This window comes from Melopsittacus undulatus, chromosome 2 (assembly GCF_012275295.1).
Source record: "Melopsittacus undulatus isolate bMelUnd1 chromosome 2, bMelUnd1.mat.Z, whole genome shotgun sequence".
NCBI classification, from domain to species: domain Eukaryota; kingdom Metazoa; phylum Chordata; class Aves; order Psittaciformes; family Psittaculidae; genus Melopsittacus; species Melopsittacus undulatus.
The window spans coordinates 116,962,999-116,988,065 of NC_047528.1; the positions used below are offsets into that span (position 1 = coordinate 116,962,999).

At 44.3% G+C, this 25,067-nt stretch overlaps 3 protein-coding genes and 1 long non-coding RNA gene across 7 annotated transcripts in view; 1 reads left to right on the forward strand and 3 right to left on the reverse strand.

Annotated features, from left to right (window-relative positions):
* RIOX2 (ribosomal oxygenase 2) overlaps window positions 1-2,571 on the reverse strand; it is a 21,152-nt gene extending 18,581 nt beyond the window's left edge. For 2 of the 4 annotated variants that reach the window (XM_034060064.1, XM_034060063.1), the window contains exons 1-2: window positions 2,189-2,570; window positions 108-543 (exon numbers count right to left, since the gene is read on the reverse strand). In XM_034060064.1, the coding sequence (XP_033915955.1) occupies window positions 108-539 (432 nt within the window). In that variant the 5' untranslated portion in view covers window positions 540-543; window positions 2,189-2,570. Of the gene's footprint in view, window positions 1-107; window positions 544-2,188 lie in introns of all 4 variants that reach the window. The other 2 variants (XM_034060065.1, XM_034060062.1) reach the window with 2 other exon arrangements.
* Window positions 2,142-14,403, reverse strand: LOC117435866 (uncharacterized). The gene is made up of 5 exons (XM_034059925.1): window positions 14,271-14,403; window positions 13,413-13,646; window positions 8,810-8,960; window positions 4,556-4,611; window positions 2,142-2,413 (listed from the first exon to the last, which is right to left on the reverse strand). Exons 1-5 carry the CDS (start codon window positions 14,326-14,328, stop codon window positions 2,142-2,144), a joined length of 771 nt encoding a protein of 256 aa, XP_033915816.1. The 5' UTR covers window positions 14,329-14,403.
* A 3,133-nt stretch (window positions 14,404-17,536) lies between these two features.
* On the reverse strand, window positions 17,537-21,970 carry LOC115945789 (uncharacterized). The gene is made up of 5 exons (XR_004549417.1): window positions 21,792-21,970; window positions 21,452-21,555; window positions 20,627-20,803; window positions 19,230-19,310; window positions 17,537-17,844 (listed from the first exon to the last, which is right to left on the reverse strand). It is a non-coding gene; the product is annotated as an uncharacterized lncRNA (long non-coding RNA).
* A 1,683-nt stretch (window positions 21,971-23,653) lies between these two features.
* Window positions 23,654-24,665, forward strand: LOC101880629 (olfactory receptor 10AC1-like). Its single transcript, XM_013127939.2, is given in 2 exon segments — window positions 23,654-24,166; window positions 24,168-24,665. Coding segments are annotated over 2 exon segments (1,011 nt in total).
* Window positions 24,666-25,067: the final 402 nt, after the last annotated feature.

Sequence of the window (25,067 nt, forward strand, 5' to 3'; positions counted from 1 at the left end):
CCGCTGTCCCCCCCCCACATTTACTGGAGCAGATATGAAGCTCTATCTGGTATGACAAAGCATATTACATTATAAAGCATGTATTGATTATATTCAATTCAACTAACCTTAAATCTCTGAGGCTGATGAAATTGTATTGTTGCCTTTTTCTGGTCAAAATCCTTCTTCAGCTGCATGTAGTTCACTTTGCCTTCTTTGTTTAAAACTTTCTTTTTTCCATTCACACATCTGCAGATGTTTAGATCTCGCCCATAGTACAGACCCCGGCCACACAGTTCCTTCAGATCCGACAACTGGAAAAGGGACTGGTAGTAGGCAGCCAGCAGGGGATTGTTCCTCTGAAGCAGCAAAGGCTTTTGCTCCCAATACTCCCTGAAGAACACCTCTTGTTTGATGGGAGAGATCAAGCTTCCAAAGAGGCTGTCTGGGTTCTCAAAACTCAGGGCTGATGGAGAACAAGCTGCTTCCACCTTTGCTCGTTTACACTGTACAGGCCCATCTTTTCCAATGTCAGAATGCCTCCCTCCTTTCTTGGGCATGTTCCTGTTGAAGAGGAGAGAGAACAAAAGCAGTCAACCAGTAACAATCTCAAGAGAGCTCATGGGCCCAGAGCAGCTCCTCTTACCTTATCCAGTGGGATAATCACAGTAAGCTGGGAATAGCTCTGCTTTCTGATGCTCACTATGTGCTCCTAGCAGTGGAACAAGGAAAGCTCACGACAGGCCCCAAATAGTTACCAGCCTAAATATTTAACAGGACCAGCAGAGAAGGCAGCTACTGCAGCGAGGGGACACAGACACTGGTACAACAGCATGCACTAACAGGGAACAGAGAACACCACAGAAAGATGGAGGCCAAGTGACACAGTAGAACACTGTGAGGGAAGGAGCATTAAGTAACCAGGTTCAGTGGGTGTGGATGATTCAATTGGCAGGAGGGTTACAGCAGCTTCGAAAGAAACAGAAAAACTCAGAGCAAAACTCCCTGCAGGTGAAGCAGACTTCAATAACATGAAGTAAAGGCACCTGCTTGAGCTCTCAGGCCCGGGGAACAATTCTACACTACATTATGTGGCAGTGCCAGGCATGTAGCCATGCTCACCACACAGTGGCAGTGCCCCACACCTCAGCCTCTTGAAGCAGTCTCCATACTCTAGCTTGAATGACCATGCTTAGCAAAACTAAGTTTGCAGAAGAGAGGGAACATTGTTAGGCCTTTCTGTTGATGCTATGCAATTACACAAAAAACTGAAATCATAACCATTCTGCTTTCATTTCTGCCAAGCTGCCAAACTTTATGGCTTGTGTAGCATAAAAATAACTTTCATTCATTTAATTTTAAAGTTGGAAGTGATTTAATTTCTTTTCCCAGACAGACAATATGTTTGGTCCATCATGTAGAAATCAAGTTAATTCACAAAGGGTTTAGTGGCCAAGTTCTCAAGAAAGGTACAAATCAAGTAACCATAGATCCAATAACATAGTATATGCAGACATATTTACCATAACTTTAAGCCTGCACCAATCCTCCTCTGGACTTGCCTGAGCAGGTCCATGTCCCTCTTAGAGCCCAGACCTGAATGCAGTGCTCCAGGTGGGGTTTTGCCAGAGCAGAGGGGGAGAATCACCTCCCTCGACTTACTGGCCACACTCCCTTTGATGCAGCCCAGCACAGACCTGGCTTTCTGGGCTATAAATGCACATTGGGACTCATGTCCAGCTTTTTATCTACCAGTACCTTCAAGTCCTTCCCTACGGCCCTAGAGGAAAAACACATCAACAGAACGAACCTGCTCCACACCGGAGTTATTTCACATCAGTGTTTTCAACTCGCACACCACATGCACCCATTCATAACCACAGGCCTCAGAACTGGCCTCGCACCTGCAGGGCTCTCAGCTCCCTCCTAAGCGGTTGATGGGAAGGAGGATAACCACAGGGACTCGGAGGCCACGCTGCTGCCCCACACCACGCTCTATCCAGCTTTTCCAAGAGGGAAAACCGCATTAACCGGAGCAGCCAGCTCCTCTCCCGCAGCCACCTCACGGCCACGCTGCCTGCAGCCGCACTGGCCGCTGTAACCCCCTCAGAGCCCCACCATGCCAGCCACAGAGCACCATGGAAGCTTCCCCCCCGCCGCCATTATCCCCCCTTCACCACAGCACCTCCGGCCCCCGGCGCACACTCACCGGCCGGAGGAGATGGCGGCGGAAGTGGGCTGGAAGCGTCGGTGTGACGTGAGGCGGTGCTTCCGGGTGTGACGCGAACACCGGTCCGACACTCCCGTTGTGAGCCGGGGTGTCCTCCGATAGTTCCGGCCTCCTTCCGAGCCCCTCGGCGGTCCCTGACCCCGCTGTGGAAGGGGTACACGCGGTGCCCGTGGTGCTGAGCTGCGGCTCGGAGCAGGAACGGTGCTGACCGGTAACGGGAGCCCGTGTTCCGCACCGCCTAACCTCGCGGATTGCGAGATCGCGATGCTTCGGCTCGCAGGTGATGGGGTTTTAAAGCGATCGCCACCTGAAAGCAGTCAGTGCAATCAGTTTTCTTCGTCCGCCCATGTTATTTGGCCGCTATGTGCGAGAGAGGAAGGACCTCCTGTAGTTCCTGCAAAATACGAATTCATTTCTCTAAACAAGATAAGGTTTTATGGAGGGACAAAGTCAATAAAGCAGAACCAAACAGCTCTGAGCACATGACCGTAGCCACAGGCGCAAGTGATTAGTGTTTGTCACAGGTTTATATACTTTCACTATTGTATTATTCTCATACATATTCATAATTCCCACGTATAGGCGGGGAATATTATAACGAGCTCCAGTAACTTATTATCATAAGTCTCCTCTTGGCGTCTGTGCACTGCTCTCTGATAACTGGATCTTGAGGATGCAGTAAGCAGTGTTGTGAGGAGGGGTCCCCAAGATGAAGTAAGCAGTCTTCCTCAGTGTGCTTTTCACCTTTGGCACAGTTGGACGCCCCAGTAATCACACAACGAGCTGAAACCAGCCAGATCTGTACTTATTCTGATAACTAGCAAAGATGTAAACCAGTGTGACCTTTCTGCACAGTTTATAGCAGGATGGGCAGACAAGGAGTATCCCAAGCGAGCAGATGTTTGGGAGGCTCTGTCTCTAAACTAACTGATAAATAGAAGAATGGTGTGAAATAACTCGTTCATGTTTAGTGGGGTCACTAAATCCTGTTATCTCACCCCAGACTTACAACACAAACATGGTTCTTTAAAGCTAAAGATACTTTGGAAGACTAGTGTGAAACAACTCATGGTTAGTGGGGCCACTAAATTCCAGACTTAGAACATAAACATTGCTCTCTTTCTAAAACCTGAGTTAAGCTAAAAAGTACTTTAACTCTGTATTTTCCAGGCACTAGCTTTTGTTATATCAAGCCCCCCCTTTCCTTTACCTTCATAGAGTCTTTTACTGTGTGACTCCGTTTTGCTCACGAGTTCTGGCCATTTTTAACTTGTCTAGTCTTGTGTATTTAGAGAGCTTTGTTTCTGTTCTTGTAAACTCATACACTTATATCCACATAACCATACCTATGATTTGCAAAAGCCAGTACATTTATGTGTTTATCACATTTCCCAATATTACACACCTGTATCTCCACTGAAGTTGGACATAACATGGATGAGATGGGATATACAACATAAAACCTTGTGGTTATTTGCATAACGTTTGACTTCATGCACACAAAACTGCCAGGTTTTTAGCTGTATTACGGTTTCCTGGACCAAAATCTTGCTCCAGAGCCCGACTGAGCCTCCCTCAAAGAAATCTGGAATCCTCACTGAGCACATGAAAACCTCTAGATATATTCTTAGTTACCCTCATTAAAGATGTCTCTCAGTTCTTGGATTTACATGGGCTGAAAGATGTCAGGAAAATTGTTAGGTAGGCTTTGCTAAAGGTTTGATCTCGTGTACTGACAACTTGAAGCATGCAAAGCAGAAATACAGCATGCAGAATGCACCAGGAGAAGGTGCGTTTTGGGAACCTTAGCAGTCTTACATTACATTGCTAATGTAAGTACAAAGTGAGATGGGGCATAAGTTAGTTACTAGAATGACCTTCCAATAACAGGTAAGAGAGGGGACTGTGTCCTTTCAGCTCCTTATGGAAGGAAATAATCACAGAATAGTTAGGGTTGGAAAGGACCTTTAGATCATCCAGGTCCAGCTTTGCTGCCATGGGCAGGGACACCTCACACTAAACATATCACCCAAGGCTCTGTCCAACCTGGCCTTGAACACTGCCAGGGATGGAGCATTCCCAACTTCCTTAGGCAACCCATTCCAGTGCCTCAGCACCCTCACAGTAAAGAATTTCTTCCTTATATCCAATCTAAACGTCATCTGTTTAAGTTTGAACCCATTACCCCTTGTCCTATCATTACAGTCCCTAATGAATAGTCCCTCCCGAACATCCCTATAGCCCACCTTCAGATACTGGAAGGTTGCTCTGGGGTCTCCACGCAGCCTTCTGTTCTCCAGGCTGAACAGCCCCAACTTTCTCAGCCTGTCTTCATACAGAAGGTACTCCAGCCTCTGATCATCCTTATGGCCTCTCTGGACTTATTCCAACAGTTCCATGTCCTTTTTAATAGAATCATAATATATATAAATGCATAAATATATCATATAAATTAATGGAGCCTTTCACATTTAAACTACCGTAAAATTCCTCCCTTTATGAGAAATGGCTCCCCCTTGTGGTATAGTTGTTACTCGCACAGCAGTCACTCCTGCTTCCTGGCACTAGGTGGTACTTTGGGAACAAACGAAGCGTGATTCCCGAGGCTTCCGCGTTCATGGATGCAGGTAGCAAACTCCCCCGTGCTGAACACAGAGACCGGCACAATGCAAGAAACGGGAAAAGGGGATGGGAGGGATGGGAAAGCACACAGTGCTCAGCCTGTTCAGTCCTTGCTCCTCTACCACCTGGACCACTGTGCTCACCAGCTAACCTCAAATACAGGTTAATCAGCATGTGGGTGGGTTACCAGGGGAGAGGTTTTGCCAGTGGTGACCCTAAAGTCATCCTAATTGCACAAATGTGCACAAGTTCGTAAGATTTGTCGATAAAGCATTTTTCTTTTGGTGAGCTGTGACTTCCAATAAAAAGAAGACATTCTCTGCTTTATAATTCTGGCTTCATCACAATGTTATTCAACATTTAAGAGACTGCAAAATGTATTAAATTGTGACTATTTTAGTGTAAAGACTCTGCAACAGTTGGGACAGTCAAAGGTATATCTTTGTGTAGCTCTCTGAAAAACAGGTTGCTGGCATGAAATTCTGCTTACTTCTTTTACTGCTTTCTTCTTTACTACTTCCTTTACTTTCTTTACTACTTAAAGCTTTGAAGAATAAAGTAGTTCTCCAGACTCAAAAGTCTGCATCACCTACATCAAGACTTACAGGATGTTTTCTTACTACAGATGGGTGTAGCAGCAGATGCTAAAAATAGGGAGGCCACATCCTGCACCTCAGCTGCTCATGGAAACCATTACAAGCTCTTATTTCTGTTCCAGAAAATCCACAAAGTATTCTCAGCATAACTGCTTGAATACCACTAGGATGAATGGTCAAACAAGTATGTCTTTCTGTAATGGCCAAGATGGTTTTTGCTACCATGAATTACCATTTTGACCTGACTTGGTAAATATAAACTCACTCCATTAAATGACAGATGAACCCAAGGAATGTAAGTGAAAAATGCCCCTAATTTGGTAAAGTCACAAAAATAATTTTGATTCTCTTCTGGAGCCATGAGCACTTTTTGTGTGTGTTCCTGAACATTCTTAATTCAACCTCCTTAGCTTGAACCTAAGGATATTTCCATGCAGAATTCATCTGGGACCAACAGGATTCCCGTAGAGGGTACAGCTGCTTCCTTTTATTTCCCATATGTCTCAGTGTGGTATCTTGAACTGTGCTGTGGATCACTGCTGCAAGCAGGTGTATGTAGCTCCTCCTCACTGTAACATCTGGTCTCAAAAGCCAAAGGGAGGGGGAATGGGATAGAACCCCAAGCTCACACACACAACATAAATCAGAAGAACCAGGTTCTGCTGAACATGTGGTTGGTTTGTTTTCTTGACCAAGTTTCCTACAATCTCTGCCTGGATAACACCTCAAGTGGGAGATGCTGTCTGTCCAGGTGTGCGGCAAAGCGCTCCCTTAGTGAGCAAAACTGCATCTACGCTACTGCAGTAGTAACTTATATATTGGATTGCTCCAATGAAGCATTGCAACAGTCCAGTTGAAAAAGAAACCAGACTCCTGGGTTAGCTTTGTTGCTAACCAAACCAGCCTTGGTATGAGACACAAGTCAGTTTTGGAAGCTTTTAACCCTTCCCTCTACTGCTGTTGCATTGTTTTTAAAGCACGATGCTACCCTCATACACAAATAACTGTCTAGCTTATAATCGCCTTTGTTCATATGTACAAGCCCCAGTAAAAAAAACTTTAACACAATATACACACTGGGAAAGACAGTCCTGGAATATGTATCAATAAGATGATTTTTCCATATTATAATCCTGCTCACACTTCCCTTCAGAGATCTCTTCCTCTTTTATGTGAGTTGTGTTCACATTGGAGACACTGTCTGCATGTGCCCGTGTCTCATTCTCTTCACAGCAGTCTGGGAAAGCAGTCAGGTCCATGTCCACATCTGTGTTGTGAAGGAAGCCGTTTAAAGCCATTGCTTGCACTGCATCAATACTACATATACCTGAAGCCTGACAACAAAGAATACTTATTCGGTATCTAGCAGGAGCCATGTTAGTAAATCAGAAATAAATAAACCAGAAAATAAAGCAAGCTTTCTCTTCAGTGTTGTTCCTTCTGTGGAAAGTATATGGAGAACAGGGCTCCCTCACAGTATGCCTATCTGTAGAGTATGCCCCACAGATAACAAAAACCTTGTGGTTTTAACCCTATGATATTTCAACAAAGGAGTTCCCATAAGGGGATATTCTTGAATCAAAGGTTTTAAGTGAGTGCTTCACAGAAAGCAAACGTTTTAACTTGTGCACATTTCCGCTTCAGGCACTCTTTGCTAAGAATGACCTTGTCATTCTTCTGGTCTTGGGACAAAAAGGCGTCATTAAACTCATCGTCATAATGGAACATGGCAAAGCAGAAGGAAAAATGCACTCTGCTCCACAGGAAATGGGAAGGAAAATCCCATGACTGCATTCAGTGGTGTACTCCAGAGAGAAGAAAACCACTTTGATCAATAGGTATTTGAGAAGAGAATGAAGATCATCTCATTTTGTTTTGCCCTGTCTCAGAAAAATATCCAAGACCAACAACCAAACAAGGCCCTGCTTTTAAAGAGATGAATGTAGCACTGGAAGTGGAGACATCTCAGTAGTACCAGTGAGACAGCACTGCCTGATAGCATGGCCTTTCAGCTGGGCTCACTGCAGACTTTCTCCAGTTATATGCCAGTTCAGGACCATTGTAACACACAGGAGTTCTCCCTCTCCCTCTCTGCAAGTTGCTTAGGTTGAAGGATGGTATTTGGAGTACACTACATAAGAGGAAATCAATTTACTTGAAATATGTATACTGTAGGCTAGGGAGCTAAGCTTTTTAAACTTTGCTGTTAACATTGCCTATAAATTATGTATGCTTATGCTAATGAAATGTGCATTATTCATAGAACTCCTGATGCACAACCGTCTGCAGAAATCCGTATATAAATTAAAGAACATGATTAGCAAAACCATCTTGACAACATTACAAATGACCTACTGAGAATTAAAACTTTCTTTTTAAAGATGAAGTTAACATTCCTTATAAACAAAAGGAGTTGCCGGATGCATTAATAAGAGGAGGTAGGAGGTACCGTAATTTGTTTTTCAACTAACAAATAAAAAGCTAAATAAGTGTAAATAAGAAGATAAGGTAATTTCAAAACCTCTCCCTTGTCCATTCTGTACTTCCCAAAAGTCAAAGGTTTGTTAAAGGTTTGTTAAAGGTTAACCTATGTTAAAGGTTTACCAAGTGATACCCTGGCAGGAATGTCTCTTCTGTCAATCCAAAATGAAACCCAAGACATCATAGAATCATAGAATCATAGAACAGTTAGGGTTGGAAAGGACCTTAAGATCATCCAGCATTCCAGTGCCTCAGCACCCTCACAGTAAAGAATTTCTTCCTTATATCCAATCTAATTTTCCCCTGTTTAAGTTTTAACCCGTTACCCCTTGTCCTGTCACTGCAGTCCCTAATGAAGAGTCCCTCCCCAACATCCCCATAGGCCCCCTTCAGATACTGGAAGGCTGCTATGAGGTCTCCACGCAGCCTTCTCTTCTCCAGGCTGAACAGCCCCAACTTTCTCAGCCTGTCTTCATCACCATCAGTATGGCAGGGAAATAGGATTGTAACACAAAAAAGTTTATAAAAAGTCGATTATACCAACCTATTGAAAACCTATTTTGGGGGGAGCTGTATTATTAGTGAGCTCTGTTCACTGGCCTTCTCCTTTCAGCTGGAATGGTGTATTCTCATCAGTAATAGTAAACACCTAAGAAATATTGCTGCCACCTTGGTTTTATATAGTGCTTTATTATCTGTCCTTCATCCCTCATTAAAACACTGCTGCCTTGGGAGCAAAGCATGACTGCAGAAATAAAATACTATATTATAGCTGAAGTTAGGAAATTGAAAAAGGAATAGACTGCAGGTGAAACTGCCGGGAGAACACAGACAGAAGGTGACTGTCCAGTCCTGCTAGGACAGCAAAGCCAGCACCCCGCTCCCCCCAAAACCAGCTTACCTTAGGTCATGTTGCAAACACCTCGCAGTAAGCAGCGCTTCTACCCCCGGATAGGTTTGCATGCTGAGCGTTGACTGTAGCCAAAGGGTGCCATCTAGTGGACTTCGGTGGTACTGTCGGTCTGTGCGGCAAGGCATGTGTGCTGCTCCTCCTGCCCTGAGAGGGAAATCAGTGTGGTGAAGGGAAGGCAGAAGTGCCTGGCTGCACAGCGTCTGCTGACCAGTACAAATAGAGACATGAGCGAGCGTGTGTTGGAGCAGTCGTGCCATCACAAAGAGGGGCTTTATAGAACATAATCTGTCAACGAACACCCCATCTAATATTAAACACACTGGTTGGTTTAAGCCCAGCTGTAACACAGAATCACAGAATCCCAAGGGTTGGAAGGGACTCAAAAGATCATCTAGTCCAAACCCCCTGCAAGAGCAGGGTAACCTAGGACACATCACACAGGAACTTGTCCAGGTGGGCCTTGAATATCTCCAATGTAGGAGGCTCCACAACCCCCCTGGGCAACCTGTTCCAGTGCTCTGTCACTCTCACAGTAAAGAAGTTCTTCCTGATGTTAACGTGGAACCTCATATGCTCCAGTTTACACCCATTGCCCCTTCTCCTACCACTGGACATCACTGAAAAAAGCCTAGCTCCATCATCCTGACACCCACCCTTTACATATCTGTAATCACTGATGAGGTCACCCCTCAGTCTCCTCCAAGCTAAAGAGACCCAGCTCCCTCAGCCTCTCCTCATAAGGGAGGTGTTCCACTCCCTTCATCATCTTTGTGGCTCTGTGCTGGACTCTTTCAAGCAATTCCCTGTCCTTCTTGAACTGAGGGGCCCAGAACTGGACGCAATACCAAGCAGCTGCCCTCTCACTCCCCTCCTTCTTCCCCCAGGCTCCCAGAGGGCTGGGGAGGAGAATCAAGAGAATGTAACTCCCACGGGTTGAGATAAGAACAGTCCAATAAATCAGGTATAACACAAACCTACTGCTGCTACCGCCAATAAAAATAATGATAAGGGAAATAACAAGGGAAGAGAATACAGTGGCTTACCCTCCTCCCTAGCAGAGCATGAGACTCACAAAGTCCTTGGTCAGAGTAAACATTACTGAGCAACAACTAAAAACATTGATGTTATCAGTGCTGTTCCCAGGCCAAAAGTCAAAAAACAGCACTGCACCAGTTACTAAGAAGCAGAAAAATGACTGCTACTGCTGAACCCAGGACACACACTTTTTGTGTTTTGCCTTGTGGAGAAGGTTTAAGGGTTTAAAAATTGTTGTCTCAAAAATGGATTTGAATTGTTGCTCCTTTGGAGGTCAGGGAACTCCAAAAGCCGAAATGCCATGAATGTGTAGTTCTCTGAGGTGCACAGGAAATAATATGCAGAACCTAAAATGCAGAAGGCTGCTCTGTGAGCAGCATTTTTGTCCATTTTTTGCCCAAGACTTCAGGGGAAGATGGCTCCCATTAGAGTTGCACTGATTGTTCCCCACTAATCCTTACTTCAGGGGCAGGGTTTGTGTGTAATCAGTTTCATCCAACAAGAAACAAAATAAAAGAACAAGAGAAAGTGGAGGCTCCTGTGAGAAAGAAAACCTGTAAGCCAAAGAAAAGTATGTGCTTACAAAGAGCAGTGTTCTTTCTAATGAACAAATGCGGTACACACATTGTTTAGGTGACTTAGAAAAAGGTTTTTCTTTCCACCTTTACCCTGTTGAATAAGCTCATTGTCAAAAAATCTACGTGTAAGTGTTCAGCAGTTACACTGCTAAAAGTCAAAGGTGCAGTGAAGGTGCTGCAAAGGGCTGGGTACCGCAGTGGTGTGAGGTTCCACTGTTGTACTCAAGGCCATATTTGCTTGCCTAAGTATTTTCTGATGAGAATAGCAAGGCAGAAAGAAGCCAGCTGAGTTCCCAGAACCCAGTTCTAACACTCAGTGGTAGCAGCTGGTTGGAAAACATCTCAGTCTCCTTGTGACAAGGACAAATTTGACTTAGCTCTCAGCAAGGCACAGTTATGATAGTAAGGTATCACTCGCCCTCTGCTCACAATGGCTCTGGAGCTCTGTTTGTAGCTCATATACGAGTAAGAGATAAGGATGGAGAACCTGATCATACTGTGAATTCCTTACTGCTTCGGCTGCATCATAATTTAAACTGATATTACTGTGTTCAATATCAGCCATAGCAGACCTGAATGGATCTCTTTTAAATGCAAAAAGAAGCTGTCCTATGAATAAAAGACAGTAAATAAATCTATTTTCTGCCTTCCTGTATGTCTTCAAGGTTTTACCCAAAGTATTGAGTATTTCATCATATTATATGGAATAATTTCTATTTACTTAATCTGCCTCAGACGGTAGGAATCCCTTTTTAAACAGTGCTCTAATTAATTAATGGAACTATTAACCAAGAGAATTATGGTTTCTCAATGTCTCTTAAAATATATACTTCAGTGAAACACTTGTTTATCTGTAAAAGCAATGGTGAGGCTTGAAATCTTACAGCCTCTGACAAAATGACAATCTGATGAATTATTCCTGCTGGTCATACATAATTTACTGATATTCTAATAGTTACAGTATTAAAGGTGAGGATTGGGAGTACTGATGATCTTGTAATTCACAGTGCTACGTGAGATGTTCCAATTATCCTCATCCTTAAAAATCACTATTAAAGTGGCCAGGTAGGCTTGCAAATTGTATGGTTACATATACACATAAGTTACGCTGTTTCTGTTTCATAGCAAATCCAAATAACTGGGAACTACAGTGAGGAGCATTTGCATTTCTGTACTAGGCATTTGTTGTCATCTTTTGTAAAATGTAGTTCTTGGCTTTTAGATAACTTCATTATATGAAATGCAGAACTAAATGCAGAACTGAGTATCACCATATATCACCATGATGCACAGGTATAGGTGATCGGCTCCTTATGTCTTCGCTTTAGTCAGAGCTGGAGGAGATCGTCATCTTGGTGAGACTTACTGCACTGAGTGTGAGGGTGCAGTTGTCTTTCTCCTACAGCTCAGACCTGCTATAGAGGTTAACCAAGCTTCCCTCCCTCCCACAGGCCACCTTCAATTCATTGCATTAGGCATTAGAGGTCAGTGCAGACTTGGATATGGGCAAGGTATTCCCAGGAAGAACTGGAAGAGCAGGGGAAGCAGAAGAAAGCAGAAGGTTCAGAAGAAGCAGGAGCAGACCCAGAGCAGAAGCAGCAGCAGAGAAAGAAGCATAAGAACAAGGTAGAGAGGCCGAAGGACAAGGACCGATCTTTGGATTTGAATATTTGATACTTTAACATCTGTGGTGCTATAAAGTCCTACTAGATAATTGTAAGATATGCATTAAGCAAAGTACTTTGACCTTGACTACTCAGACCTCAATCGTTCAGCCCTTCCAGTTATTATAAAAGGGGTCAGGTCCTCTGATGTCTGTTCATTAAGATTAAAGATGAAAATGTTCCAAATCTGTCTGAAACCTCCAAACATATTTAGTACACCAGAAGAGAGATGAAAACTGTGGTGGGGAGGGGAGAAGGAAATGAAGGGCCCAACACATCAGAATACTGTTGATTTTGACACTGAGATGTTGGAGGCCATGTCAATGTTTCAAACAACACATCAATCCCTGTGATCAGTCTTCTGCATTGGCATTGGAAGAGACTTGGAAGCAATGTGTCTGTAGCCCACCAAGTAACCTTGCCTTCCTGTGTTTTTGTGTTCTGCCCTGAATAACACTGACAAAAACCTTATGGCCTTCCAAACCAACACTTGCTATTTTATGCCAGCACAACACACTGAATTAGCTTGTGGAAGGATCAAACAAGGACCAGATATTATGATTCTGTCTAAAATGAAGCTACAGAGGCTAGGTAACCAGTGAGTGCTTCCTATTGGATGTGACCAATATGACTTTCACCTCAGAAACACAGGACTAAAAACTTCATTCCAAGTGAGGTTCAGACTGGGGTCCTGCACCTCCTGGTTGCATGTCCCATGCAACTGCAAATTGTGCCCTAAACACTACATACCTTGTTCCACAAGTTACCTTACCATGATTATCACCTCAGTACACCAGTACTATTCAAGCAATGAACAGCAGAGAACATTGCTACTTTTTACAACCAGTTGAATCACAGCTAAAGCAGCAACCTTTATCCAGATTTATCATTTAAAAAATGAAGCCTTTCCTGGAGCTGACTAAGCCCTGAGACTGGGCAGAATACAGTGATTTGTGCCATGAAGAAGTACAGAGCAAATGGCCATGCTCCCAATGGGGTTACTGCATTAAAGATGTGTATCTCAATCAGTGGCAGTCAGGTGAAGTTCCTAACAATTGGAACAAAGGACCCCAGGAACATCCCTGTTCTCCCCAGAAGGGCAGGCAAGAGCCAGGTTCTGGCTGCAAGCCCTCTGGCCCTATATGGCAACAGCAGCACAGAGCAACCACGGTAACCCCAAACAGGGGCTGGTACCCACTGGGCTGCACTCTGCCAGTGCCTCTCCCACCTCCCCACATGCTCCTGTACATGCTCACCAGGGTGTCCTCGCCCCAGTGGATACCAGTTTCCCCCAACAGCATCTCACACACTCACCGGTCTGAGCTCTCCCTGGCTCCAACAGGGCCAGCACCAGGCTGGAGGGGTCTGTCCTTATGGCAGTTGCTCCGAGGAAGAGCTGGGGAGCAGAAAGAAGCCACGGTCTGCACCAGGAGGAGGGAGCCCACAGGCACAGATGGGAACCAGAGGCAGCTGTAGATAAAGCCAGCAGCAGAAGGCAGGTGGAGGCAGTTGAGTGCAATTGGCTACTCATCAGCATTAAGGCACTACCTAAACCACAGAAATGCACCAAAAAGAGCATTAATTGCATTACAGGGGACCCCAGAAAAAGCTCCCTACTGGTCTGCCAGCCCTGAGGGCACAGTACCAACCCCAAGCTGTCAGGGCACAATGGAGGAGGGCTGTAGAGAAAACAGCTCTGGGAGCTTGAAGGAATTCCTTGCTCCATGGAATTCTAAACTCCAGTTCTACAAAGCCATCACTTCTTCATTGCCTCAGTGTTGTATGTGGTCATTCCCTTCCCAGCCACAGTCAGTAAAGCATCTTGAGAAACAGAGTGAGGAATTAAGGCAGGAATGAACACACACCCCAAACCCATTCCAGATGGATTTCCTGCAGCATTAACCCTCACCTTCATACCAAACCAGACCTCACCTGAACCCTTTCAGAGCTATAAGAGGTGTTGCTGCTGGAAATCATCTGGAGTGGGATTTGGGCCCCTGCCCTGCCTTCCCAGACTGGATCCTGCCTGTTTTTTTTTTTGTCTTCATGCTGTGTGTCATGATGGCACATGTACCTGTGACACTGTGCTGGAGCAGTGCAGAGAGCAGGCAAGCTGCAACTCACACATGCACACACACACTTGTTATTAAAAAGAAACCCCAAAGCACTCACCCTGAGGTGGATGTATGTTGGGAAGGATTGCTCCAGGATACACAGCAGAGGGGACCATTGTCCTCTGAGGGATCACAAGCACCTACAGTAATGTTCCACATGACAGCAATGTCACAGGCCCTGCAAGAACAAAACCAAGTCTGTAACTGCAAGCATAACTCACCTCCTGCACACCAATTCCCCTCTAAGCACAAAAGACTTTCATATTAGGAGAAGCAATCAGAGCAGGAGACAGCCTTGCAATGCATCAACACTTTGTGAGCCGTTTTGGGGGAAGAAAGCAAATATTCACCCCATCACACCCACAGGCAACTCACCCAGGACACAAATCTGTGCCCTGCTCTGCTGCCTGCAGGTTCTGTCCCAGCAGCAGCAGCACTTGATGCACAAACAGCTGGCACTCTGAGGCTGAGGTACTCCATTGTTTGTTGCCCCAATTCTCTCTTCCCACATCTCTGAAGCCCCTGAAACTCAAGGTAGGGACTGGGGAGTGAAGTCCCTCCCATCATAGGAGAAAATCAGGGTAAAGACCACTTGAAGAACCTAAGCATACACAAAGTCCATGGGACCTGAGGAGATGCATCTCAGGATCCCAAGGAAACTGGCCAATGGAGTTGCCAAACCACACTCCATCGTGTTTGAGAAGTTATGGCAGTCAGGCAAAGTCCCCAGTGACTGCAGGAAAGGGAGTATCACCCCATTGCTGAAAAGGGTAATGAGGACCCTGCAAACTACAGACCAGTCAGCCCCACCTCAGCCTGGCAAGATCTGTGGAGCAAATGCTCCTGGAAGACATGGCAAAACATACGGAAGACAGGGGTGTGCTGAGAGGCACCAACATGGCTTCACCAAGGTAATGACTAATTGAGTGGCCTTATGCAACGGAGTAACTGCATCAGAGGGCAAGGGAAATGGTATTGATGTCATCTACCTGAGCTGCTGTAAGGCCTTTGACACAACATTCTTGCTGCTAAGTTAGAATGAGATGGGTTTGATGGGTGGGCTGTCAGATGAATAAGGAACTAGCTGGATGGCCACTTCCAATGGCTCAAAGTCCGAGTGGAAATGAGTAACAAATAATGTCCCTCAGGGGACCAGTACTATTCAATATATTCATAACTGCCACAAGTGGTGGGATCGAGTGCACTCTCAGCAAGTTTGCTGCAGTGCTATGCTTGAGAGAAGAGATGCCATCCAAAAGGGCCTTAACAAGCTTGAGGAGTCATGCAAACCCCATGAAGTTCAGCAAGCCCAAGTGCAAGGTTCTGCAACCACCAGGGTCAGTACAAGCTGGGGCATGAATGGCTTGAGAGGAGAAGGAATTTGGGATCTGATGGAGGTGGTGGGTTTTTCTTGCTATCCAGTTCAACAAGCATATATGGCTTCTAAAATATAGGTTCTGCTCACCATTAGTGACAGATTGCTCTTTTCTTTCACCTCCAACTAACCTGCTTGGAACAGCTTGAAACAAACTCAAGGGTTGAGTGCTAGAATGGGTTCTGCAGCCCACCTGCTTTCTCCGAACACACATATACTGTCTACCGCAGTTCCTCTGTCTAAATGAGCTCCAGTTCATCTGGAGTCTCTTCTTTCAGTCTGGGATGCTACTCAACAGAGTTTCCTTTCCAAAATAAGCTTCTTTGGAAATAGTTACTTGCCAAAAACTCTTTTTTGTTCATAGGGACATAGGTGCAAAATGTTAACCTAGATGGTTAAATGTGAGATGGGTAGATGAGGAAATGAGCTGTAGCCTTGGAACACTGGGGATGGAGTGTGTGCAGCGTCAACTTGGGATGGTGTCTCTGTGGAAAACTGTGTTAGAGAATGAGCTTTTCTGCCATTCCTCCCAGGAGCTGAAGTTGCACCAGGTCAAATTAAGAAAGAAATAGAGATGTCCCCAGATGGGATGTCTGAGTCCCTGCCTCTCCAAGGAAGAACTGAGGTGGGACCATTGCACAGGGAACAAAAGGAGGTAATAAGTACATGATTTTCATCTGTCAGCACCAGTGGTTCTTAGCAAGGCCCCAGAGTGCTGCGATCCCAGTCCCAAGAGGGGCTGAGCGCTGCTGAGCTCCTTCAAGGATTATGAGAGATGCAGTTATTCTGTTCCTTTCCAGATGAGCCCCTCTGGCTGCAGTTTGTAAGCCTGCAGTGGAAAACACCAAACTTTTAATTAGATCCACAGAGACATCCACAAAGTTGTCCAAATAAATCTGAAACTAACTTTCAATAACATCTACAGTTGTATTCTCCAGGTGTCTGCTCCGGTCTGTGGCTCATTTTGAACAACTCTGAAAGGCTTTCAGGGTAGACATAAAGAGAACCATTAACATCACCTAGTGTCATGTTTATACTCCTTTCACATGACCAGGGTGGACTTTCTCATTGCTTGGTTTCACAGTGGTCCAGCTCCACCTTCCTCTTCCCCATCCCAATATTTCTAAGTCCTTGATATTCCACTGGCATTTTTTCACTCTTTTATGGTTTTAGGTACTTATATGCAACTGTGATGCTTCTATGATGCTATGATTCTTCTCTGCCTTACAGCAATATGAGGTCATGTCCTTTTGTGTTGAGTCCTGCCATGGGATTATCTTGTTGAGAACTTGACTGATGATGTGGATAAGGAGGAGTGGTCACAGAGTGAGACCTAATGTGATGGGCTATCACATGGCAAGAGGAAGAGTTGAAAAGGGCAGCTAACAGGAACCTCAAGTTTTCAGAACGAATGAAGGGTGATGCCCCTAATGGCTGTGAAGAGGCTGAAGACATCTGTACTGATCACTTCACAGAAGACATCAGATGCCCAGGAAAGCTGAAATCCCAGAATAACCATGAAGCAAGTTCTCAATCAGATAAAACCCCTTTAGATCTGTTTTCAGAATGTCACTCTTCCTTCCTGCCTTCATCTTTCCTTAACAAGAGGAGTTCAAGTTAGCCTTTTCCAGGACCTGTAGCTTCATTATCAGTCTTTTTCATTTTCACTTCCTGTTTTCAGTTTAAATCTTTTAGTCCTCTCTTTCATTACTTCCCATTTTAAATTTGGGCTTTCTCTCTATAGTTCTAAACAAGTATTCTTCCAATAACTTATTTTTTTTCCATACAGGTAAAGCTTGCATGTTTACGACAGCATTCACCATTTTCTTAGCAGAGATGCAAGACAATGCCTTTGGCTGGGTTAAAGTATGAGTAAGTATAATGAGGTGAAAGAAACGCCCCATCTTTAACAAACCATCAGGAGTCAAGTGCCAGGCTGCCTACCTTTTATTTTCTTTTTTGGCAAAACTCTGTTTTGGCTGTCTTCAGGCTCAGCATCTTTCCTGGAGTGAGTTCCCAGACAGTGCTTATCAACCCAAACAACAGAAACTCAGCGAGAGCAGAGTGATGCTTGTTCTCACCAAGGCGAATGGATGCCAGTCATCCTGCTGGTACCACCTCAGCCAGTTTCAGTTCCTGGTTCCCAGAAAGCTCTGAACATTATAGGAATAAGGAAACACTGCTTCTCCTGAAGGCTATGCACAGTTGTTCCAGTGTCTTGTCTCTGTGGGAGGCAGCATTTCTTGACTCCTGTTAACTACAAAATAGGGATCAAGCACCTGTTAAAAAAAGTCTTTTTCAGGATGCAGCAATTTCCAGCCCCTGGCCCAGATACATCCTGAGCATTATCAGCCTCACTGGAGTCACAAATACATTTCCTCACAAGTGATAGTAACATTGATTTTCATATTGCCACTACTACATTTTCATTAGGGTGAACCTTAGATTTTGCCAGTCACCAAAACCAATTCAAGCAATTTACCTTAAATCTGCCTTGATTTCTCTCACCAAATAAGTCACCATAATGTTTCTGAATAACGAAGTAGCTTCTGCAGCTGCTTTTAAAGCCAGACTCTTTGCTTTCTACAACAGAATGATACCGCCAGAGGATCAACATTGCCATGCTTTTGCATTCAAAGATCTGTGATCTTTCTTATCCTCTTTATTCCCTTTTAGCACTGGCTAGTTAGTTCATGTTGCTTGAGCATTACTTTTGGCCTGCTGAGCAGCTTTGTGTCTCTGGGTTAAGTCAGAGCCTAAGGGCTGTCTGGGCTGAAAGCGCTGCTTCCTGGGCTGTCACTGGAACTGGCCATCCCTCTGCTCCAGGCTTCCTGGTAGTGCTTCAGCTCTATCCATTTCTGCCCAGATTTCCCCCTGATTACACTAAGACTCCCAGAAGTGCTTCCCAGCAATTTCATAGTCTCTCTTGCCTTCTTTGGAGCAGGCTGGTAGTTCCTGGGTGTGGATAAGCAAGCGCAGAACAGGTCCTTTTTCTGAAGACCAAGGGGAACATCCTCCAAAGCATGTTGCAATTGCAGATAGAAACTGATATGATGTGATTCATTAACTGTAGATGGATTCCAAGAAGCTCTTTATACAAATTTGGGCCAAGGCAGGCCAGTCCCAAAGCCTTGCAGGTGTGTACTGGGAAAATAACCACACAGGTACAGTGCGGGGGAGAAGAGGAGGGCTGAACTCTGCAGCAAGGAGTAATGTACATCTCTAACACGCTGCAGACTCGAGACATGCAAACACTAATGCTAACGTGCAGCTTTTATTAATCTATTATGAATTTGGCTGTGAGCTGATGCAATGAAAATGCTGGGAACCTGAAAGGTGTGGTCTAAAGGAGGAAGTATGGAGTCACTTTGACATGCATATTCTCATCCTCTCCTGCTCATTGTTTGTCTGGTTGCTGGCACTGGGATGCATACCTCACTCCAGCTAACGCTCCCCTGTTTGGTGAGCCATGTTTTGGAGGTAATGTGTAGGCGTGTGTTGAAATGTTGCTGGGAGGGGTAAGCTGCATGTTAATAAACGGCAGCTTATCTAAACACACACAAACTGAAACAGTAATTTGCCTTACTTATCCAGTGTAAGGCTGGGCAGTGTTGTAGAAGAAAATAAATCAGTGCATCTTACTGCTGACTCTGCAGTATTGGTTACTGGGTACATGCTGATTCACCTAGGTTCACCTCCAGTCCAGCAGCAGAAAATGGCCATCTGAAGATGGAAAAGTTGGAACTGACGTATCAAAACAGTTCCTTGCAATCCTTTATGCATTGTTACCAATGTAGCAGATTTTCTCCTGCGGTTCAGGTTAAAGATGAGGGTAAATATAAATTAAAGTAAGAAATAGAATCAGTTAGGATTGGAAAGGACCTCAAGATCATCTAGTTCCAACCCCCCTGCCATGGTCAGGGACACCTCACACTAAACTATATCACCCAAGGCTTCATCCAACCTGGTCTTGAACACCATATAGTAGCACCTAAGTCCCTGAATTTTATTTCATAACAGAGAGAGAAACTATATGTAAGTTAATCAGCTGCTGTTCTGAAATCCTCAGAATTTGCTAGAGGGAGAAATCTTACTCTGCAAAGCATATGACTAAAATAGATTCATCACTGTAAAGATTTACTTCCACTTATAATCTTCCCAATTTGCTAGGTGGAATTATAAAATCACCAGCTCCTCAGTTTTACTCCTGGTACAGCTGCAGAGACAACATGCTACAGAGAGAGAGGCTTTAGGGCTGTTGTTTTATTCATTACTATACAACGTCACCTACAAATTCCAACCAGATTCAGAATTCAGCTTTCTAAATGCTTTTAGAGACATTCTGTGCCCTAAATTGTTTGCAGCATCTTAAACAATAAAAAAAGTGTAGGGAAAAAAGTTGAAAGTTAAGGAAGTGAACTGGGAGACTAAAGAGGATAGACTCCACCTCCACCATATCTTTAATTCCAAGAACTGACATGACAGGATTAAGAATAGGGTAAGAACATTTAAATACAACTTTGGATTCTGAGTTCGGCATGATTTCATAATTGTGGCACTACAGCATCTCAGTTAGTGGCCTTGGAGGAGCCAAATCTCTGCAAGTAGTTCAGTTTGTGGCAGCAAAACTCTTCAGGTACACACAGGTCTGCTCCTGTCCATACTGGATATCGGACCAAGGCTGAACAGTATTGTAGACTTAAAGAAAGACTTAGGTGGAAGGGGACCATGGAGATCTTTACCCCTGCTCTGAGCACAGCTAGCACCAGAGCTAGATCAGGATGCTCATGGCCTTGTCAACTTAATCTTTTGCAGGGCCTGTAGCTTAATTCTCAACATGTGAACATCCCCCCAGTAGCTAGCTAAAGCCATCAGATCTCTCTTTGGCCTCCTCTTCTAACTTCCTAACTTCCTCAGCCTCTCCATGCTCCTCTTGAGCTCATTATCATTTCTCCTATGGGGAACTGCAACAGTGAACATAGTATTCCAGATGTGGCTTCACGTGTGACAGACAAAGGTGAATAATCACTTCCCTTTACCTGTTGGCGACATACTTGCTATTGTAGCACAGTATGTGGTTGGTCTTTATTGCCTCTTCCTGGCTCATGTTCATCTTGCTGTCCACTGGAAGCCCAAGGTGTTTTCTGCAGAGCTGCTCCCAACACAATTAGTCCCCTCACTGGTCTGATGCATGGGGTAGTTTTGTCCCTAGATGACTATGCAATATAGAAAAAATATTATAGAAGGCTATTTTGAAAGGCAAACTTCCACTAAACAGTGTTCTGGGGAAAATCCTAAGGTACCATATTTATGTATTTCTGCCAAGCTCAGTTAAAGGAAAGCAGTTACATTTTATGGTCCAAAACTTTGACTTTGCCTCTCTCTTCTATCTACATAAGCTTACAGATGTCATTAATGATTCCAGTGTAAGCGGGCAGGAATGAACCTAACAATGGGAATAAAAAGAAATCTGGTCTGAGTAATTTCAGTCCTATCCACCACTGAACAGTGATTTCATTTGAGTCAATAAGAAATCATGGATCATCTGAACTGCTGAAACCTCCACACACAGTTTTACAGATGGCTTTGATGTTTTTATATCTGCTTTAGTTTGCCTTTAAGTGTGAGCTTGGTTTAAGCTTACTTGAAGACCTCCTGATTTATTTCTATTTAAGAAGAGCAGCAATGCATCCTGACAATTAAATCATTGTCTTTCCAGGTACAAGCCAGCCCAAGGAACAATCAGCTCCTATCAACTGCTTCAGTGGAAGGAGCAAGAGCCCTCTAGGAGGGTGCCACAACACTGCCTTCCAATGAAGGTGCAATTGCTTGTTGCTTGATTTAGAGGAAAACTGCAAACTTACTTTTCTTGGGAGGAATGGAACTGCCTGTCATTCATGCAAGGAGGGAAGAGGCATCAGGGAAGAGGAACAACCTCTGTGTCACGTTATATATAAGGAACTGGATCCTGCAGAAAAGAAGAGAGGATGATTATGAAATGCTGAAAGAAAACATTGCCTCTAAGGACACTCACAGCCAGAGGGACCCCAGTCTGGGTGCAAGGCAGAATCTCAGCCTGGACGGAGCTGCACACATCAGCAGCAGGAAGAAGTCTCTATTTCCTTATCTTCTATCCCAGAAACGGTATGTTCTCACCAAAGAGATCAATTTCAAATGAAAAGAAGGGAACCCCCTTTTTCTTACCCACTCTTTAGCTTTGTTGTATTTAGTAGAATCCTCCTGAAGTCTTGGTACTTGGAGTAAGGGGAGCCACAGTGATTCCAGTCAGCAGTCATCATGTACCAATCCATCACAGTTTTCTGTGAAGACTGACTACTTGCATGCAGTCTTAAGAAAGCTTTATAGCCAGACTGTTTAGAAGAGCTGTCCGGGAGGTTCTGCAGGAGCAAAATGTGGATGTATGAGTTAGCCATGGCTTTATAAACACTGAAAACTGTGTCTAGAAGTAGTCCTTGTTGCTTTTTCAGGACCACTGCTCCCTCTGCACTCTCTAAAGAGCTCCTTCTCAATCACTGTCCATGTTTTTTTGTCTTGAGGCTTATGGTAAAGTTTCTTCCTGAGTTAGTGCTTTTGCTGACTTATGCTCTGAAGCACAGAGATTTAATCCCTAGTTTTGCATCTGAGGTAATATAATTGTGGATGTTTTCATTATTCACCTGAGTCCCCAGATGTTTTGAATCCTGCTGAGATGCTGGATCACAAGGAAACCAGCACGTTCTAGTGACTGCAGTAGCAAAAATAGAGGCAAAGGTGTATAGGCTTATCAGATTCACTTCCTCAACTTTATTCATTAATTCTTTCTGTACCTTTTTAAAGATGTTTTCTTTCCTGGCAAAATCCCTGTCTTCACTAACAATTTTTTCTATCAGCTTCCCATTTCCTCTATTTTTTTTTATGGCATTGGAATATTTAATGTGATTTTCCAGCTTCTTTCATACTTAAATATTGCTGGATTTTTTTTCTTATGAGCAGAAGTCTTCAAGGTATTTCTGCTTTTATTCCTGTTTTACAGAAAGCGTAGAAAGAGTTGGAATTATTCCTTACAGCAAATATTGCATTACATGATGAACACAGCAATCAGCACTGCTCACCTGTGACCAGTATATGTAATTTATTATTAGAAGGCTCTCTACATCCTTGTCTTTTCTAGATCTTTACAACTTAAACAGCTTTGCATCACTTCACATTCCTAGGAACTTTTCATTCTTCCTGTGATAAGCAAGGCCTCGTTCTAAGTCCAAACTATTAGCCACAGGGCTGAGCCAGGCATAAAGATGTGAGCAGCCAAAATGCCAGCTCTAATTTTAGAATCCTCACGTCTAACCACTGACCCATTCCATTTGAAACCCTGTTTCCAAATGAACCTTGAGGCAGATCTGTTGTAGGGAAGGGAGAAGGCAGGCAGCGAACACCTCAAATTCCCATTAATTGGACTCAGATTGTAGAGCAGAAGCTCCAGCTCACTGTCTGGTTGTTCCTGTGTGTCTCTGGCACAGATGTACAGAACTGCAGTATTGGTGTGAATTGAGAACAAACAGGTCTGCCAAGGAGTGGAAACACCAGAAAGAGCAATAGCAGAATGTCTGCAAGACCTAAGTGCTGATGCTCATCAAGATCCTAACACATCCATCTACAGCTTCTTTTGACACTCAGATTAGGAGGGAGCATCCAATTATGCTTTCAAAAGCAGGGCAGGATGGAGTGTCTACATCAGTGTCAGCTCCTAATGCATGTTCAAAACCTTCACGTGATCACTAACCTAAGAACAACTCAGAAGATGTGATGAAGACACAACAGATGACATTGCTTGTCATCAATGTCATGGCAAAGAATCCTAGGCAGATCATTTGGGCACAGGAACCTTGGTAGCTGTGGGAATACGGATCTGAGAGTGTGTTAAGTGAGGCAAAGTGAAATCAGTTTTGGTTTTAAATGAAATCACCTTCCTCCCGACACAGTGAGCTTTAATATTATTTCCTATGTGGAACTGATTGTCAGGCACTGGGTCAAATTCAACTGTCTTCCTTCTGTTTCTCTCCCTTTAGATGCCATGTGAAGGCTGCCTGGAGAGGGACAATAAGAGCACTGATGCAACCATGGAGTTCCTCCTGCTCGGCTTCTCTGAGCTGCTCTGTCTGCGAGTCCTCCTCTTCCTTATCTTTCTCATTGTCCATTTGGTCACACTGGCAGGGAATCTGATGATCTTCACGGCAGTAGTTATGCAGACTTCCCGTCCTCCCATGCTTTCCTTCCTCTGTCTGCTCTCTGCCATTGAGCTCTGCTATACCTTAGTCATTGTCCCAAAGACACTCCTCGGCCTGATAGTGGTGGAGGGCAGCACCATTTCTTTCATAGGCTGTGCTGCACAAATGCACCTTTTTGTGGCACTCGGTGGGGCTGAATGCTTCCTCCTAGTAGCCATGTCGTACGACCGGTACATTGCCATCTGCCAACCACTTCACTACGTGGCTGTGATGAGTGAGGGCTTCTGCCTCAGGCTGGCTGTGGCATGCTGTCTGGGAAGCTTTGCCATCGCCCTGGGGTTGACAGTGGCTATTTTTCCGCTTACCTTTCTGTCGGTCTCATCGTATCAACCACTTCTTCTGCGATGTCTCTGCTGTGCTGCACCTCACCTGTACGCAGGGTTACTCCCCTGAGCTGCCCTTGCTGGCTGCCTGTGTGCTCCTCCTGCTGTTCCCCTTTCTCCTTATCCTGACCTCTTATGTTTGTATTGCTTCTGCTTTGTTACACATCACCTCCTCCATGGGAAGGGGCAAGGCCTTTTCCACTTGCATTACGCACTTGGCCATCACCTTGCTACACTATGGATCTGCCACCTTCATGTATATTCGTCCTAAGTCCAGTTACTCACCAGCTCAAGACAAGATGGTGTCTCTGGTCTACACCAACATCACTCCATTACTGTATCCCCTCATTTACAGCCTAAGGAACAAAGAAATCAAGAGGGTCCTCAGGAAAATGTTCAGGAGGAAGAAAATAGCTCAGCTGAACTCTGATTCTATCACAGCTGTTATATGCATATGTGGTGAATTTTAGTACAACAAATGTGCTTATTGGAAAATAGCTCCATAAACATGTTAGGACAAAATAGCCAGCAAATATCCAGGCAGAATTCAACATACATCAACATATGAATGACAAAAAGACACCTCTGCTAAAAAAAAAAGCTACCCAGACCAAACAAACAAATAAAGGTCTCTAACACAGCACCTTACCTAAAAGGAAATGCTGCAATGACTTCTGAGGATGAAGAGCTTTGATCCATTCATGGTCTCACTTCTGTGATCACAGACATGCTTGAAATCATGGTCATCTCAGCACAAAAGATCAACACAGAATTATTTAAAGCTGCTGCATTGGTTTCCTTATATTTCCATCAAGATGAAAGTAGAAACTGGGAAGTAAATAAAAGAGTTTAGACTGGTAAGTTCATCAGAA